Raw genomic sequence first — 16925 nt, 5'->3', positions numbered from 1 at the left:
GCACTGCTCATCACCTGCGCAATACCATCCCAGCGAAGCATGGTGGGGGTGTTTTTCAGTGGCGGGGACTGGTCATGGTTGAAGGTAAGCTGAAAGCAGCAAAATACAGAGAGATCCTTAATAAAAACCTGGTCCAGAGTGCTCAAGACCTCAGACTGGACTGAAGGTTCACCTTTCAACAGGACAATGACCTTAAGCACACAGCCAAGACAATGAAAGAGTGGCTTTGGGACAACTCTGTGAATATTTTCCTTGAGTGGCCTAGTCAGAGTCTGGACTTCAATGCAGTCGAACATCTCTGGAGAGACCTGAAAATGTCTGTTCACTTTAAGTCCTCATCCAACCTGACGGAGCTTGAAAGGATCTGCAGAGAAGAATGGCAGGAAATCTGCAAATCCAGGTGTGCGAAGCTTGTCGCATCGTTCGAAAAATGACTTGAGGGTTTAATCGCTGCCAAAGGTGCTTCAACTAAGTACTGAGTTAAGGGTCTGAATATTTATGTCAGTGTGATATTTCAGTTTTTCTTTGTAATCAATTTGCAAAGTTATCAATAATCTGGTTTTTGCTTTGTCATTATTGGGTATGGAGAGTAGATTGATGTGAAAAATAGAAAGCATTTTAGCCTAAGGCAGCAGCATACCAAAATGTGAAGGGGTCTGAATACTTTCTGAATGCACTGTATATCAAATCTCAATAATAATAATAATAATACAAATCGTAATGCATATCAAATCGGTATCTATTGTTGTACTATTGAGTTGGTCCATATAATCTTTGACTCAATGTTCTATTCTCTTCCTCCCTCAGAATGAACACAAACTAGAGATAACTATGCTCTCTCAGGGAGTTTCCATGCTCTACTCTTTCTTCATGCCTGCGGCCAAGCTTAAAGAAAGGCTGGACCTGCCGTAAGTCCATATGTTTTTCCTTTTTTGGAGACTAAATGATTGCTAATCAGATGTGGAGTACAATTGAGGTATATGAAATTAATGAAGTCTACATTTAAATGTTTTTTTTATACTAACATTTGTTCTGTGTTGCTTTTCATAGGATGACTGAGATTGTGACCAAGGTGTCTAAGAAGAAACTGGGGAAACATGTTAAAGCACTAGTTTTTGAGCTCTGCTGCAACGATGACACCGAAGAGGATGTAGAGGTGCCCTATGTCAGATACACCATCCGCTGAGAGGGTTCATGGGGTGGAGAGGGACAGGTTGGTGGAGGGAGAGGGCACCCACTGGGGATGTGGCACTAAATGGAGAGTATCAGTATGTTTGGAGAGCCCAAAGAGAAATCAACAGGAATGGGAGTAATTATTTTTTAAACCAGTTATTGGATGATAGAAGTATTATCCTTAACCTAGATCTCAAACAACCCTCTTCCCTATTGGCTGAGCACTTCAGGGTATGATTAAAACTTTAATTCTATCCTGAAAAGGCTGGTTAACTTAAGGAATGGACAATAAATGTTGATGGGGTGCATGTGATCTATTTGGCTGTAACATTTTGAAGCTGATTGTTCTAACACAAGCTTCAGTGGATGAATTTCTGTATACTGCCCATCACTGTATACTTTTTTTTTTTTTTTTTTTTTTTGCACTGCTCTGTTCCTACCCTCATTATATATTTGTGGGCACCATTGAGATTTATCTCCGAACATGTTGATTGGAATAATAATTGGAAAAATTTTAATGCAAAAAACTGTTAATTGCTCATTTTATTTTCAAATCACTGCCTTGGCTTGTCACTTTAAATGCTGATGTAGTGCTCTTATTGGCCAAGGTGCCAAAGAGAGTTGGTCCACTGATAAAACTCCTGCTCTCCCATAGGCCCAGTGGGAATATCCCTTTGCCAATCTGGCTTCAATAAGGGTTGGGGTTCAGGAACTTGCACATAACTTTTTTTCTTTCCTTTTTTTATTTTTTTTTTCAGGCAGACATCTGGTGTACACCTTGTAGAACATAAACCCTGTATTCTTTTTACTGTGTTAAACTCGAAAAACATTAACAAAAAAAAAATAAACATTACAGTAAAAAGGTGATTTTAATCTGTTAATGGGAGCACTTAGTGTGTTAGTGAATAAAGTTGAAAAAGTTTTCTTGCTTTATTGTCTTTTCTTTGTGACTGTTATTTTTAAAATGTGTCAAATTTTAAAATAAATAATCTGCAGCTAATCAAACTGGACATCAAGAATATTTCACTGGGGTTAAGAATATACGTTTTTAAGGTTTTTTTGTTGTTTGAGTGAACCGTATATTTTCAATTATAAGACCATTTCCTTGTTGCTGTGGTCACTTTTAAAAACTGTTAAGCTTCTTAAACGTAATTTTTTTTATTTGGGTTGTGAACCGAGAACCGGTTCTTAGACATGGTTCCATTTAATAAAAAAAAAAAATAAGAATAGTTGTATGATTTTCGTGACTTTCAGTTCTGTTAACGGTTCATGGACTTGCATTTTTGGTGCAGAGAACAGAGTCATGTTTCCTGCAACACTATTCAGTGCTGCCCTGCTACTGACTCTACAGTGTGAAACACAAACATGTCAGGTGCCGTCTGACTCCCTAACAAATGACCCTTATGAGCTGGTTCTTTAGAATCTATAGCGCAACCAATAGATCTCTGAATGAAAACTACAATATCAAAGCATCAGTCCACCACCAGTCAACGCCAGTCCAGAAACTAGTAGTGTGGTTCATGAATAAATGACTCTTGAGACGATATTTTATTGAATTAAAAATAAATGACCTGAAATATGAATTTCAATGTTAATGGGTTCAAGCACTGTAAAGACACATGTTTTGTTTGAAAAAAATCACCGACAAGATGACAAGCTGATCTGAACTTTATCACACTCAGCAGCATATCATCATAAACGCTGATTAAAATCTATAGTGAATCTGTCATTATGCAGAAATAAAGCAAAAGTAACTAATGACAAAAATAACATTGATGGATATTTTACAGTTTTGGTGCATTTTAATATATAACCTTGTGAAAGCCAACCAAACCATGAAGAAAATGCCACATTGTAGCTATTTTAACCTCTGTTTCAGAACAGTCAAACAAGCTACAGGTCTGAAAACGCCCGAAATAACTCTAGTAATTTTGTCAGGCAGAGATAGTTCCGGTGAGTCGTTGTCACCCCTTCACCATTTTTAATTGGAAAGTCATACCTCTGACTGAAGAGAGAGAGAGAGATCTCGGCAAAACAGTCTGCATGTGTGACACCCTCAGCCAAAGCGAGTTGTGTTCAGCCAGCTTAACAGGGACCGAGTTTGGGCTAGTGTGGGATTGTGAATACTGACAATTGGAAAAAAATGCTCCAATTTGGATGGGATGCAGTTGTGAGTTCCACTGCCCTTGCAAACTACTGCACATCCAGAATTGAATTGTGCAAATGGTACTTGGCTTGGACTTTTCCCCTTGCTGCCACTACTATGCTTCATTTGTTGGATGGTGTGCCGTTTTAAGTTTGCGCTGAGGTCAGATCAGTTTTTCTTTCATCACATCACAGAATGTCTAATAGTTTACCTTTCAAGTGCTTTGGAACTTCATGTAATATTTTCTGTCAACAAAGGTGTTCGTAGAAGGACTGGACCTCTTGACACTATTGAACTAGCCAAAAGATTTTAAGCGTTACCCAGGTGTGATCTATACAATTTGACATTAGTGTATTTAGTGTTTACAGAAATGGGTCCGAAGAACTCAATTTCCTCTTCAGTAATGGAGTTATGTTTAGGTTGCCATAATTACACAAGAAGTCACTAGTATGAGTCGGTGATATTTCAGAGATGTCTACTGTTAAACCGTGGTTTTGCTTCGTTCTGCCTAACAACAGGAAGCATTTTTTTTCTTTCACAGGATGTGGTTTCAGACATGCAAGTTTAAGAGGAAGAGGGGAGGGCTCGGAGAGAGAGCACATAAAAAAATTTGTCTTGATCTCTCTTTCTCTAAAAAGTTGGGACAGGTGTTTCAAAGATTTATTTTCAGATTTTTTTATTTAATATTCTTGTATTTGCTGGAGATCCTTATCATAATATCTGAAGATGTTATGAGAGAGGCAAAGATGGAGCCTGAAGAGACGGAGATTGATTCACCACTTTCCTGGTATGCCATTTTTATTTTTGGACAAGACTTCAAAAGTTGCTCAAACTAAGAATTTCAGACCTTTCTGCATCTCCGTGTCAATCCCACAAGCAACTGAAGCTTATAAATTCAATCATTTCTATTTTAAAATGACAGCACAGATAGATATGAATGTAGTGTTGATTTTTATTTTTTGTGAAATCAGCAGATAAGTTTCTTCATACAGTCATATATTCATCTTTTTTATGTCATAATTCCTCTTTATTTAATGTTCTCACTCAGGTCTCCTGTACATCGAGAAAGACTCCTCACTTGTGCTAACCTTTCAGATATTGCTGGGGTGAGATTAATTTCCGTCCTTTATCTTATCCAACAAATTCTGATAGACAGGTCATGTAGGCCTTGTTCCTTTGAGGGACACCAATGTGTTATCTGTTGGTTTTCTGAGCAGAAGAAAAGAAAACAAGACCCAAGTAGTGATGCTGAGAATTCAGCCAGAATCTTGGAGGACTGCGTAAGTTATCTATGTCAAGATCCAACCATGTCTGATCTCAGTATGTCAAAAATTTTGTAATGGTCTCATGGAAGATTGGATTCTCGAATATTCCGTTTTTAGCATGCATGTAAAAAGCCTCAATATTTCATGCCTTGGTGGTCCCAAGTCTGTCCTGTGCCTAGCACGGTCTTCTTAAGGGTTGAAGTTCCAATGTACAAACCTCAGCTTAATCATGACTATTTAACTTAATGTGTACTAGGCTGTTACACAAACTTTTCTGGATGGGTCTCACATGGTGAAAGTGGTCTGCCTGTCACTTTCTTTTGGCTGTGTTATTGCTCTCTGTCTCTATAAGCTGTTTGTGTTCTCTAATGGAACCTTTTTGAGACCAATGACTGCATTAACAATGCACTGTTTTCAACTAAACAAGACATCTACAGTGCTAAAGTGAGCACTTATAATTCATAGAACTGTTGATGAAGAAAGTAACCTTCAAGATGAAAGGTTACAGCAATCAGAGACTGAGTGAAGCAACTTGAGCTCAGCTGTGAGTAAAAAGCTGACATTTTACAACTTCGTTTCCTGTATCAGAATGGAAAGAAGACTCTGTTCACACACGCTCTCATAGCTATCCGCTTTGTCTCTAGTGAAACTGGCTCCTTATGACTTTCTGTTTTTGAACCATACTAAAGTTGATTTTTTTGTGCTCTACCAGTCAAAAGTTTGGACAGAACAGCTTATTCTTTATTATTACTATCCACATTTTAGAAAAAGTTTTAGCTTCTTCAAAGTTGCCACCTTTTGTCTAGATAACAGCTCTTCACACTCTGGGCATTCTCTCAATGAACTTCATGAGGTACCACCTCGGATACAGTATTTTTGCAACTTGTAAGAAGTCTTTATTGAAGATACATTTGGTTTCTGAAGAAATTAATACATAGACACAATTTACATTTGTCTGTTAAACAAATTTCAAGCACTTAAAAAAATACCTTTAGACTTTTGAGGTCTCTTCCAATGAGAAACATGAATTCAGTCAAAGCATGTTCAAACATTTCACTGGTAGTGTATGTGTGTCTGTTAACTTTGTTCTTAAAATACAAATGCTATGATTTGTTTTAACTGATTAGCCATATTTTGTAAATTGCATCATACATCTTTCATCTCATTGGTTGTGGTTCTCTTGCTGATTTTTGTGCTACATTTCACATCTCTTCCAGGAAGATGATGACTTTCCCATCAATGACCACATACAGGATTCTGAGGTATAGACATAAATACATCTCTTTTCTGCTTAAAATAAGAAGTATCTATCCTGTTTACCTTTGTGTTCTTCAAAACATCAGGATGGAAGTTGAGTCAGAATGAATTCAGATGTTTAGTTGGAAGATATGCATGAAAAGAAAGTGTCTGTGGAAAACTGTTCGGTTAATGTTCTCAGTTTAAGTGAATATGATGCATTCTTAAACATTTATATCTCATGCTCCATGTTTAAACATCTTGTTTTAATGAAACAGAAACTCATTTGTAATATGAACCCTTATTCTTTGCTCTTGTCCACATTTTAGGGTCCTTGTAACAAAAGAGTCAAGCCAGTAGACAAAAGTGCTTCAGTCACTGGCATCATAACACCAGTAAAGACCCCTGCGCTGAAACGTTTGGGGCAGTCCATACAGGTGAAGCTTTGTTACCCTTTAAACAAAATATTTGTTAATTTTAAACATCTCTTTCAGCTTAAAAAGTTCTATCATCAACAATAACCAATAAAATAACTTTGGTATCTCATTTTTAATAATTGTTGTTTGAACCACACATATATATATATATATATATATATATATATATATATATATATATATATATATATATAGTACTGTGTAAAAGTTTTAGGAATTTGAGAAAAGTGTTGCATAGTGATGATGTAAAATAATACAAAAAATATAGCCATAAAATATATCAAATTTTTTTTAATCAATTTTCATCATACAAAGTTCATTAAACATAAAAAAGTGCTAAATCAATATTTGGTGTGACCATATTTGCCTTCAAAACAGCACCAATTCTCCTGGGTATATCTGGACAGTTTTTCTTGGTTGTTGGCAGATAGGATGTTCCAAGCTTCTTGGAGAATTTGCCATCTATTTGTCTCATTATTCATCTATATATTGTCTCAATTGCTTCTGTCTCTTCATGCAATTCCAGACTGACTCGATGTTCAGTGGGGGCTCTGTGGGTGTCATGCCATCTGTTGCAGTGCTCCTTGTTCTTTTATTCTATTCTATTCGTAAAAGGAATGTTTTGGAGTCTAACATTTATATTTCCTGTTGACAGTCTAAAGCTGAAGATATGCACTCACCCACCACTTTACAAGGTACACCTGTACACCTAATTATTCATGCGATTATTTAATCAGTAGTTCAATGCATAAAATCATGCAGATACGGGTCAGGAGCTTCAATTAATGATCTCAGTGATTTCGACCATGGCATGATGAATGGCATTAGCTATGACTCATGGCTTTAGTATTTCTGTAACTGCTGATCTCCTGGGAATTTCACACACAATAGTCTCTAGAGTTTACTCAGAATGTTACTAAAAATGTCCAGTGAGTGGAAGTTCTGCGGACGGATACGCCTTGTTGATGAGAGGTCAACCAGCTTACACTGGTTCGAGCTGACAGAACGTCTACGGTAACTCCGATAACCTCTTTGTATAATTGTTGTGAGCAGAATAGCATCTCAGAATGCACAACACATTGAACCTTGTTGCGGATGGGCTACAACAGCAGAAGACCACGTCGGGTTCCTCAGCTGTAAGCAAAGAACAGAATGCTGAAGATGCAGTGGGAGATTAATCAGACCAGGCTATGTTTTTCCAGTCTTTAACTGTTCAGTTTTGGTGAGCCTATGCCCACAGCAGCCTCAGCTGTCTGTTCTTGGCTAACAGAAGTGGAACCGGACGTGGTCTTCTGCTGTTGTAGCCCATCTGCCTCAAGGTTTGACGTGTTGTGCTTTCTGAGATGCTATTCTGCTTACTACAATTGTACAGAGTGGTTATCTGAGTTAGTGTAGCCTTTCTGTCAACTTGAACCAGTCTGGACATTCTCCGTTGACCTCTCTCATCATCAAGGCGTTTCCATCTGTACTGGATGTTTTTGGCACCATTCTGAGTAAACTCTAGAGACTCTTGTGTGTGAAAATCCCAGGGGATCAGCAGTTACAGAAAGACTCAAACCAGCCTATCTGGCACCAACAATCATGCCACGGTCGAAATCACTGCATGATTTTATGCATTGTACTGCTCCCACACAATTGGCTGTTTAGATAATCGCAAGAATAAGTAAGTGTACAGATGTTCCTAATAATGTGGCCAGTGAATGTACAGTTCAATTCAGAAGTTTACATACACTTAGGTTGAAGTCATTAAATCTAATTTTTTAACAACTCCACAGATTTCATATTAGCAAACTATAGTTTTGGCAAATCGTTTAGGACATCTACTTTTTGCATGACACAAGTAATTTTTCCAACAATTATTTACAGACAGATTGTTTCACTTTTAATTGACTATCACAATTCAAGTGGGTCAGTTTACATACACTAAGTTAACTGTGCCTTTAAGCAGCTTAGAAAATTATGTCAAGCCTTTAGGCAATTAGCCAATTATCTTCTGATAGGAGGTGTACTTAATTGGAGGCGTACCTGTGGATGTATTTTAAGGCCTACCTTCAAACTCAGTGCCTCTATGCTTGACATAATGGGAAAATCAAAAGAAATCAGCCAAAACAAATTGTGGACCTCCACAAGCCTGGTTCATTCTTGGGAGCAATTTCCAAATGCCTGAAGGTACCACATTCATCTATACAAACAATAGTATGCAAGTATAAACACCATGGGACCATGCAGCCATCATACCACTCAGAAAGGAAATGCATTCTGTCTCCTAGAGTTGAACATAGTTTGGTGCAAAAAGTGAAAATAAATCCCAGAACAACTGCAAAGGATCTTGTGAAGATACTGGACGAAACAGGTAGACAAGTATCTATATCAACATTACGCAAATGGCTGCTCAGGAAGGAAGAAGCCACTGCTCCAAAACCGCCATAAAAACAATCCAGACTACAGTTGGCAAGTGCACATGGGGACAAAGATCTTATTTGTGGAGAAATTTTCTCTGGTCTGATGAAACAAAAATTTAACTGTTTGGCCATTATGACCACTGCTATGTTTGGTGGAAAAAGGGTGAGGCTTGCAAGCTGAAGAACACCATCCCAAACGTGAAGCATGGGGGTGACAGCATCATGTTGTGGGGGGTGCTTTGCTGCAGGTGCACTGGTGCACTTCACAAAAAAGATGGCATCATTAGGAAGGTAAATTATGTGGGTATATTGAAGCAACATCTCAAGACATCAGCATGGAAGTTAAAGCTCTGTCGCAAATGGGTCTTCCAAATGGACAATTACCCCAGGCATACCTCGAAGGTTGTGGCAAAATGGCTTAAGGACAACAAAGTCAAGGTATTGAAGTGGCCATCAAAAAACCCTGACCTCAATCAGAGTTTGTTTCAGTGTGATTTTGTTCAGTTCTGCCTACAAACCTGACTCCGTTACACCAGTTCTGTCTGGAGGAATGGGACAAAATTCCAGCAACTTATTGTGAGAAACTTGTGGAAGGCTACCCAAAACATTCTACCCAAGTTAAACAATTTAAAGGCAATACTACCAAATACTAACAAATTGTATGTAAACATATGACCCACTGGGAATTTGATGAAAGAAATAAAAGCTGAAATAAATAGTTCTCTCTACTATTATTCTGACATTTCACATTCTTAAAATATAGTGATCCTAACTGACCTAAGACAGGGAATGTTCTCTACGATTAAATGTCATGAATTGTGAAAAACTGAGTTTAAATGTATTTGGCTAAGGTGTATGTAAACTTCTGACTTCAACTGTAAATAGCCATATGAAGACACATTTTTGAAACATCTTATGTGCCTAAGATTTTGCACAGTACTATATTCGATTTATTGATTTATTTACCCTTTTTTCCCTCCACCACCAGCGTTCCATCAGTTTCCGCACAGAGGCCCGCCCATTGCCTCCAATGCCAATAAGAACACGCCAGAAGGCCTCTTCATTTCCACGGCGACGGAACAGCCAGCTGTGGAGCGACACAGTGGACACTCTGAGTCATGAGCTTAGTACTAAAGAGATTAAGCGACAAGAGGTGAGGCGAAGCAGTTTGAATTAGTGCCACAACTCTTTGAAGTAAATTTTTGTGGCTTTTTGTAACATTTTAGTGCCATGTATTGTATTGGGCTGTTTGTATTGTGCTGATTAAAAGCATTGCACATGTAGTTTTGTAGTTTTTGATTTTTTTGTTTTTAGCTGCCCAACTCTTCTGTCTTCACTTTAATTGTGAAACAGGAAGTGAGCTGGTATATGAGGCCATGTTCTCTATTTCAGTCTCAAAATTTCACTAGCTTTACCACACACACACACATTATGTCTTTATTTACTGTACCTATAGGTAATCTATGAGTTGACACAGGGAGAGAAGCAGCTAATTGAGGATCTAAGTCTAGTGAAAAAGGTTTGTCCAGTAGTCAAAAAATTTATTTTTATTGTTTAAAATTATTTATACTTTATGGGAAGTATTTTAATTTTGGCTTGTCTTACAGGTGTACTATGAACCAATGTTGAAATTAGATATAATGACAGAAAGCGAGCTGGGCCAGATATTTGGAACACTTGAATCTTTAATACCCCTTCATGAAGGTAATTGTCAATGGTTATAACTCAACAAAATAAATGTTTCTTTGTAGTGTACTGATGTATTCACCACTATTTATGCTTTTAGATCTTTTAACTCGTCTTGAAGGTCTGCGTGGAGCAGAGAAGACTGTGCAAGAGGTCGGCCCAACCATGACGGATTGGGTCAGTGTTACAAAATAAATACTAATATGTACACTTAGATTCATGCATTTGGCTGACACCTTTATCCAAAGCAGCTTAGAGTGCATTCAGGGTGTACATTTTATCAGTTTGTGTGTTCCACGGGATGTGAGCACCATGCTCTACCAGTTGAGCTACAGGAACCACTTGCCTAAATATATATCGTTTTCAAACAGCTTTCCCCGGATATTTCCTTTTGTCTGCCATTTGAACAAACAGATAGTCCCGTCCCAAACTCATGCCATTGGTTGAGCCAGTGTTGCTTTGTTGAGCTTGTCTGGACACTCAATAAAAAGAGCAATGTTTTGAAAGGGCACAGAGCCACAGTGTTAACCCTTTTTGGGGAAATCAACCTTTGAATGGCTTACTTATAAATAACTTGGGATATTAAGCTGAGTTAGGATTTCATCATCGAATAAATCAGCTTTAAAGTTTATGTTTCTTAAAATGTTTGCATTTATTATTATTGAGGTAACTCCCACCAAACTTTGAAGGATTTCTAAAAAGCTTTCTCATTGTTTAACTGGTAACACTTTACAATAAGGTTCCATTCGTTAACATTAGTTAATCCATTAGGTATCAGTTGCATGCATTTCCACCGCTATTTAGTGCCCCTCAACGTGGGTGGGATTATAGGCTGATCGTCATAGTTGCGCCGCCTCTACTGTCGTGACATCATCTTAAACACGACACAAACTGACCAAAACAATAACAACCGCTAGCTGTTAGCTACTAGCTCATTGTGCTGCATAAAGCAGTTGTTGCATGGTGATTTTACACAAGTGTAATAGTTAAATTGGCCTGGTTGTTTTAGAAGCAAGCGTCCAATAGCTGGTCAACTAAATAAAGTGAAGCTTACAAGCAAAGTATAGAGTTAACGTAACAAAATGTACCATCCTCCATCGTGGCTGAGTCCAGGGCTCCCTCTCCCTCCAATTGCTCGCCGGTTAAGATAGCGTCCGTTTGGTCGAACCACTTCCATTTTTCCTTGATGGTTCTGAAGTCACTTGAGTTTTTTTCCCTTTTCCCTACACTGTTGGTAGGTCTGGTGGTAGCCGTGTGCGGCCAACAGCTGAGACTCTTCCTGAGAGACTTTTTCGTTTAGCTCATCACTAACGAGTAGACCGTCTGCACCTCGTTTATTGACCAGGCGTGGTTTTGTGCACAGCCATTTCTTTTTTCACAATTCGAAAGTCACATGAATAAATTATACTGTTATCGCTGTTGCTAACTTTAAAACTAGCGGGTTGATGTCGCGTGTCGGAAGTCCAGTGACGCTGGTAGTCACGATTGTCCCTGAACAATCAGTGATCTGCAGGATTTTGACATCACATTTAGTATCGACTCGGATCGTTTGGAACCTCGACCGAGGTGGTACTATAAAAAAAGTATCAGGTACTATCCACAGTGGAAAACCCCAAAAAAGCGAGATGAGTCCAGTTGTACCGTGCAGTGGAAAAGCCCCAATTGACCCATTGGGGCAGAAATAAATCTGACCATAAATAAAGTGCCAAACCAAAGATAACTTTAATATTAGTCAGCAGTGTGACAGATTGTGAACATGGTGAACACTATCGATGAAAGTTTGTGTAACATTGTGAAGTTTCCATTACAAATTCAAGATAAAATTGACCATCAAACAACTTGGTCCTGAAGAGCCAGACATTGGCTCTTGAAATAAAAAAAATTTCTTTAGATTTTGAGGATTTTCTCCTTTTTTTCCCAATTTCGAATGTCCAATTCCCAATTTTGCTCTTAAGTCCTCTTGGTGGCATAGTGACTCGCCTCAATCCGGGTGGCGGACGACGAATCGTCTGAGACTGTCAACCCGCTCATCTTATCATGTGTCTTGTTGAGCGGAGACATAGGCCCACGCCATCCACCGCGATATCTATGCTCAACTCACCATGCGCCCCACCGAGAACGAGAACCACATTATAGCGTTCACGAGGAGGTTACCCCAGGTCTACCGGGCCAGTTTGGTTGCTTAGGAGAGCTGGCTGAAGTCACTCAGCACGCCCTGGATTCGAACTCGTGACTCCAGAGGTGGTAGCCAGCATCTTTACCACTGAGCTACATGCTTATAAAGCATTTTGTTTTTTAATAATGTGGAAACGTGTAAATGGCATATAGATAGTTCTCTTTCTCTCCCTTTCCTCGCTGGGGTTTTTCAACAACACTTAACATTATAAAATGCATTTGAATATCAATACTTCTCTACTGTATAATATGCCAAAAAGAGTATGCCAATGGAGAAGTATGTCCGAATCCACAGTTTTCATGAAGTAGTAAGCGAGAAATACCAGAATGACCTTCTTTTTCCTGCGAGATTTTGAACTGTGGATCGACTGGACACTTAATAATCCCATAATCCCTCGTGACCTGAGGTGACATCACACTGAGCAGAATAGCAGGGTTTAACGGAACAGCAGTGAATCGTGAGGCATTCGACTCTTCTCAACTGTAAGCGCTATATATACCAAGATAATTATTCCTTGTGCTTAAATGGTGCTTGTTTAGCAAAACCAAAGCAGATAGATTTTGTGGTTGTTATTACATCATATATTCGGGTAACGAGACAATACCAATGTCCCTGGAAAAAGTATGTCTGAAATATATTCATACTAATCGAATGCACACCTAAAAGAACATACTGTTTTGCCGGCAGATAAGTGCGTCCTTCCTCAAATACAGTACATACTGTGACAGACGCAGCATTAGATTTTGATCTGCAACAAGTCAACATTTTAAGATAAAGCGTACTTATTTACAATATAAGTGTGTGTGTGTGTATATATATATATATATATATATATATATATATATATATATATATATATACACACAACATTATGTTCTTAGGGTGCCGCCTTGTGGACACTGCATATTGTGTGTCAGCATGCTTGTGTTTGAATGAGTTGGAGTTGAATAATGTTTAAAAAAAAAAAATGGAGGGGGTGGTTGGGTGATCTGCCCCACCAATATTTGTGGTCATTAGCCAATACTGTAACTACAAGTTGAAATTAACATTGATCAAGATGAATAAATGCTGTAAAAGTATTGTTATTTGTTAGTTCATGTTAACTAATGTTGTTAACCACTTTTAACAAATGAAACCTAATTGTAAAATGTAACCATTTAACTTTTTGTTACTATATATTTAAATAATTTTGTTATCTGTTTTCTTTCCCTTCATAGTTTCCCTGTTTGGAGGCGTATATCACATATTGCTGTAATCAGGTTGGGGCAAAAGCTCTGCTTGATCAAAAGAAACAAGATCGTCGAGTAGAGCATTTCTTGCGGCTGTGCCAGGAGTCATCCTTCAGCAGAAAGCTGGACCTGTGGAACTTTCTGGACTTGCCTCGCAGCAGACTGGTGAAATACCCTCTGCTTCTAAAGGAAATTCAGAAGAGCACTCCACCTGATCATCCAGATGAGGAGGCCCTGCCTCTGGCTGTGAGTTTAGATGCTTTCACTAAATGGCATTATTGAATATGAAGCCAGGCTATAGTTAGCCAGGCCTGCATCTAGAACGGTTACATTAGCGTGCAATAACATATATTTATGTTATATATATTAATGCTTCTCTTGTGCTGGGGGGATTGGGTGCAGGCATAGGGATGAAAGCACCCCCCTTGATCTGGCCCTGTAGTTAACATTTGATAGTTACACTAGTTTTCCTTTTACTAATAATCCTTGTATCCTTGATGTAATTATTGCCCTTTTATTATCTTATTCAATGTAATTTTACAATTATGACAATTATGCCCTCTCATTCCTTGTTACTTCAGATGGATCTAATCCAGAGAATTATAACAGAAGTAAACCTTAAAACTGGAGAGGCTGAGTGTCAGTTTTATAGACGTGGACTGTACTACTCAGAAGATGGCCAGAGGGTTCCTGAAATTCAGGCCTCTCGTTTTTTGTACTGCCACGGTGAACTGAAAAGTTCTAAAGGACAGGTAACTAGTCCTTCATACTGGACATGTTTCTTATCTGTTTACAAAAAACACTTGAGTGTGTTCAGTTTATATATGTATGCTAAACTTTACTAAAGATTACCTTTCAAATTCGTTGTAATCTGCCTCTTTTCCTCACAGTCATTTTATTCCTCTTGTCATGTATCTAGAAGCTGCATGTGTTCCTCTTTGAGCTGGTACTGGTTTTGACCCGACCAGTGGCACAAGACAGGGAAGGATCAGTCCAGTTCCAGGTGTATCGCCAGCCCCTCCCAGCTGCTCACCTCCATCTGGAGGACCTACCTGATGGAGAACCAAGCAGTTCTGGATCCTTCCGTGGAGCATTCACGGGCAATGATAAAGGTAATGGCATTGCCTCTTATACTTCACATTGCAGGCTATATATAAATAAACAATTTCTGGCATGATATTATATCATGTATGCTTCTATAGAAACAGTGTTCCACAAAGTATTTGGACACTTAAGTCATACTTAAAATTAGAATGTCTTTGCATTAAGGTATATAACAAAATATATAATGTGGCCTTTGTTTGAAAGAAATATTGCACAAACACACTTTTTAAGCTAAAAGTTCACAAAAAGAAATATCACAATAATCAAAATTAGGGAAAAAAATGGTTGTCTAACTATAGTTATAGAGATTCGTTTGTTTACATTAGTTACTGTATTAGGTATCATGAACAAAATATATTTTTACAGCATTTATAAGCTTTGTTAATTTTAGTTAATAAAAATACAGTTGTTCATTGTTAGTTCATGCAAATTATTTTTGGGGTCACTGTAGGTCTAATATATACAATACCGTATCTTGTATAATAGCACCTTGTGGTTGTATGTTTTTTAAATTTTTTTCTCCTCATTTGACTGTTTGGCCTAATTCATACTAATTGCTATTCCATGTGTTTATATTCCATCTTTTTGCTTCTGCCCTTCTCAGTAAAGAACTGTTTCCGTTTAAGCACCACGGGGCGCTCAAAGTCTCAATCCCACTGCCTGCAGGCCAATGACTCCTTCAACAAACAGCAATGGATTTCCTGTCTGCGCCAAGCAATGGTCCAATCACGAGACAGACAGGCCCAAGCCAACCGTTCCAATCCCTCTGACCGGTTGAGCCATGACCCTGCACTCTATAACAACATTGCTGAAATGAGCATTAACTCTGATGTGGAGATGCCAGACACATAGGCCAGGGCTCACGCTGCTGCCCAGTTCTGTAGTTCATCGACAAATAGAAAGCCCTTGTACTGTTACAATGATAGCTACCTTCCTCAGGATAAATGACTTCACCCAGGCCCTGTCACACACCTTATATAGAAAACTGTTGCAGAACTTTATTTTGCAATAGACAGTATATATATATATATATATATATATATATATTTTTAGTAAAGTTAATTAAAAAACAAATAATGGTGGCCACACAAAATATTTACACTTTGGGCCCAATTTGGACATTTTCACTTTTGTTGCCAGCTGTTTAGACATTAATGGCTGTGTGTTGAGTTATTTTGAGGGGACAGCAAATTTACTCTGTTATACAAGCTGTACACTCTCTACTTTACATTGTAGCAAAGTGTCATTTCTTCAGTGTTGTCACATGAAAAGATATAATCAAATATTTACATTTACAGATATAATTGTGAGGGGTGTACTCACTTTTGTGAGATACTGTACGTGTGCATATTCATATGTGGATGTTTGCTGTTGCCAGATGTCTCATGGAGGGAACATTTTGTATTCAATTAATGCTTCTTGCTTAACCTGTTTAATTTACATTGGGAATGTTGTGTGATATTTGTTGAACAAAGAAGCCTATATATTGGACATGAGGACAACTCACAATTCCTTGTTCCTTTTATTTGCACCTTATTTCTCACCATCTGATCTGGTTAATAAACAAGAAGATTGGTGCAATCTAAATGGTAACTAATGTTGTACTGTATGTGGCTATGCTTTTCATCGAACTTTGCAGCGTTAGAGCTAATGGTACTTAGTTTTTTTTAAAGATATAAACCTGAATGTAGCAAGAATGCCTTTATTTGTCATTTCTCTTAATTTAAAGGTTTGCTTGGACATTTTTTAAATGTATTTGCTCCTTTTTTCCCTACAATGCATAATGGTTACAATTTTGTTTTCAATAAACTGACAACTTCCATAAATATGGACCTATTTAGTTTTCAAACAGGTTGAGAATACATCTGTATGCACATTTTTTATAGGCTACACAGAATTGACCTTCCATTTTAACAATAAGTAAGACTACCTATTAACATAAATATTTATGCTGACGTACTTAGCAGTTTAATATCCTGGCTGTTAGTGGCTTGTGGAGGAGAAGCTGCCTTAAGCACAGGCTAAATATAGAAGGTCCTATAAGGAGAAAGAAAAGATTAGGGATGATTCA

The 16925-nt window shown here is 38.0% G+C and overlaps 2 protein-coding genes across 4 annotated transcripts in view; both read left to right on the top strand.

Moving 5' to 3' along the window:
- Positions 1–2102, top strand: part of uba1 (ubiquitin-like modifier activating enzyme 1) — a 38569-nt gene extending 36467 nt beyond the window's left edge. For all 3 annotated transcript variants that reach the window (XM_052091373.1, XM_052091374.1, XM_052091372.1), the window contains 2 exons: positions 808–908; positions 1051–2102. In XM_052091373.1, the coding sequence (XP_051947333.1) occupies positions 808–908; positions 1051–1186 (237 nt within the window). In that variant the 3' untranslated portion in view covers positions 1187–2102. The remainder of the gene's footprint in view (positions 1–807; positions 909–1050) is intronic.
- Positions 2103–3533: 1431 nt separating this feature from the next.
- Positions 3534–16672, top strand: arhgef3l (Rho guanine nucleotide exchange factor (GEF) 3, like). Its single transcript, XM_052091438.1, has 13 exons — positions 3534–4106; positions 4368–4425; positions 4537–4599; positions 5802–5846; positions 6150–6257; positions 9648–9812; positions 10116–10178; positions 10267–10363; positions 10446–10522; positions 13739–13996; positions 14332–14502; positions 14670–14862; positions 15459–16672. The coding sequence occupies exons 1-13, from the start codon at positions 3862–3864 to the stop codon at positions 15704–15706; spliced, it is 1791 nt and encodes a 596-aa protein (XP_051947398.1). The 5' UTR covers positions 3534–3861; the 3' UTR covers positions 15707–16672.
- Positions 16673–16925: the final 253 nt, after the last annotated feature.

This window comes from Xyrauchen texanus, chromosome 25, assembly GCF_025860055.1.
Source record: "Xyrauchen texanus isolate HMW12.3.18 chromosome 25, RBS_HiC_50CHRs, whole genome shotgun sequence".
Taxonomy (NCBI): Eukaryota; Metazoa; Chordata; class Actinopteri; order Cypriniformes; family Catostomidae; genus Xyrauchen; species Xyrauchen texanus.
The sequence above is the reverse complement of the archived record's forward strand: the minus strand, read 5'-3'. Positions and strand labels throughout refer to the sequence as shown.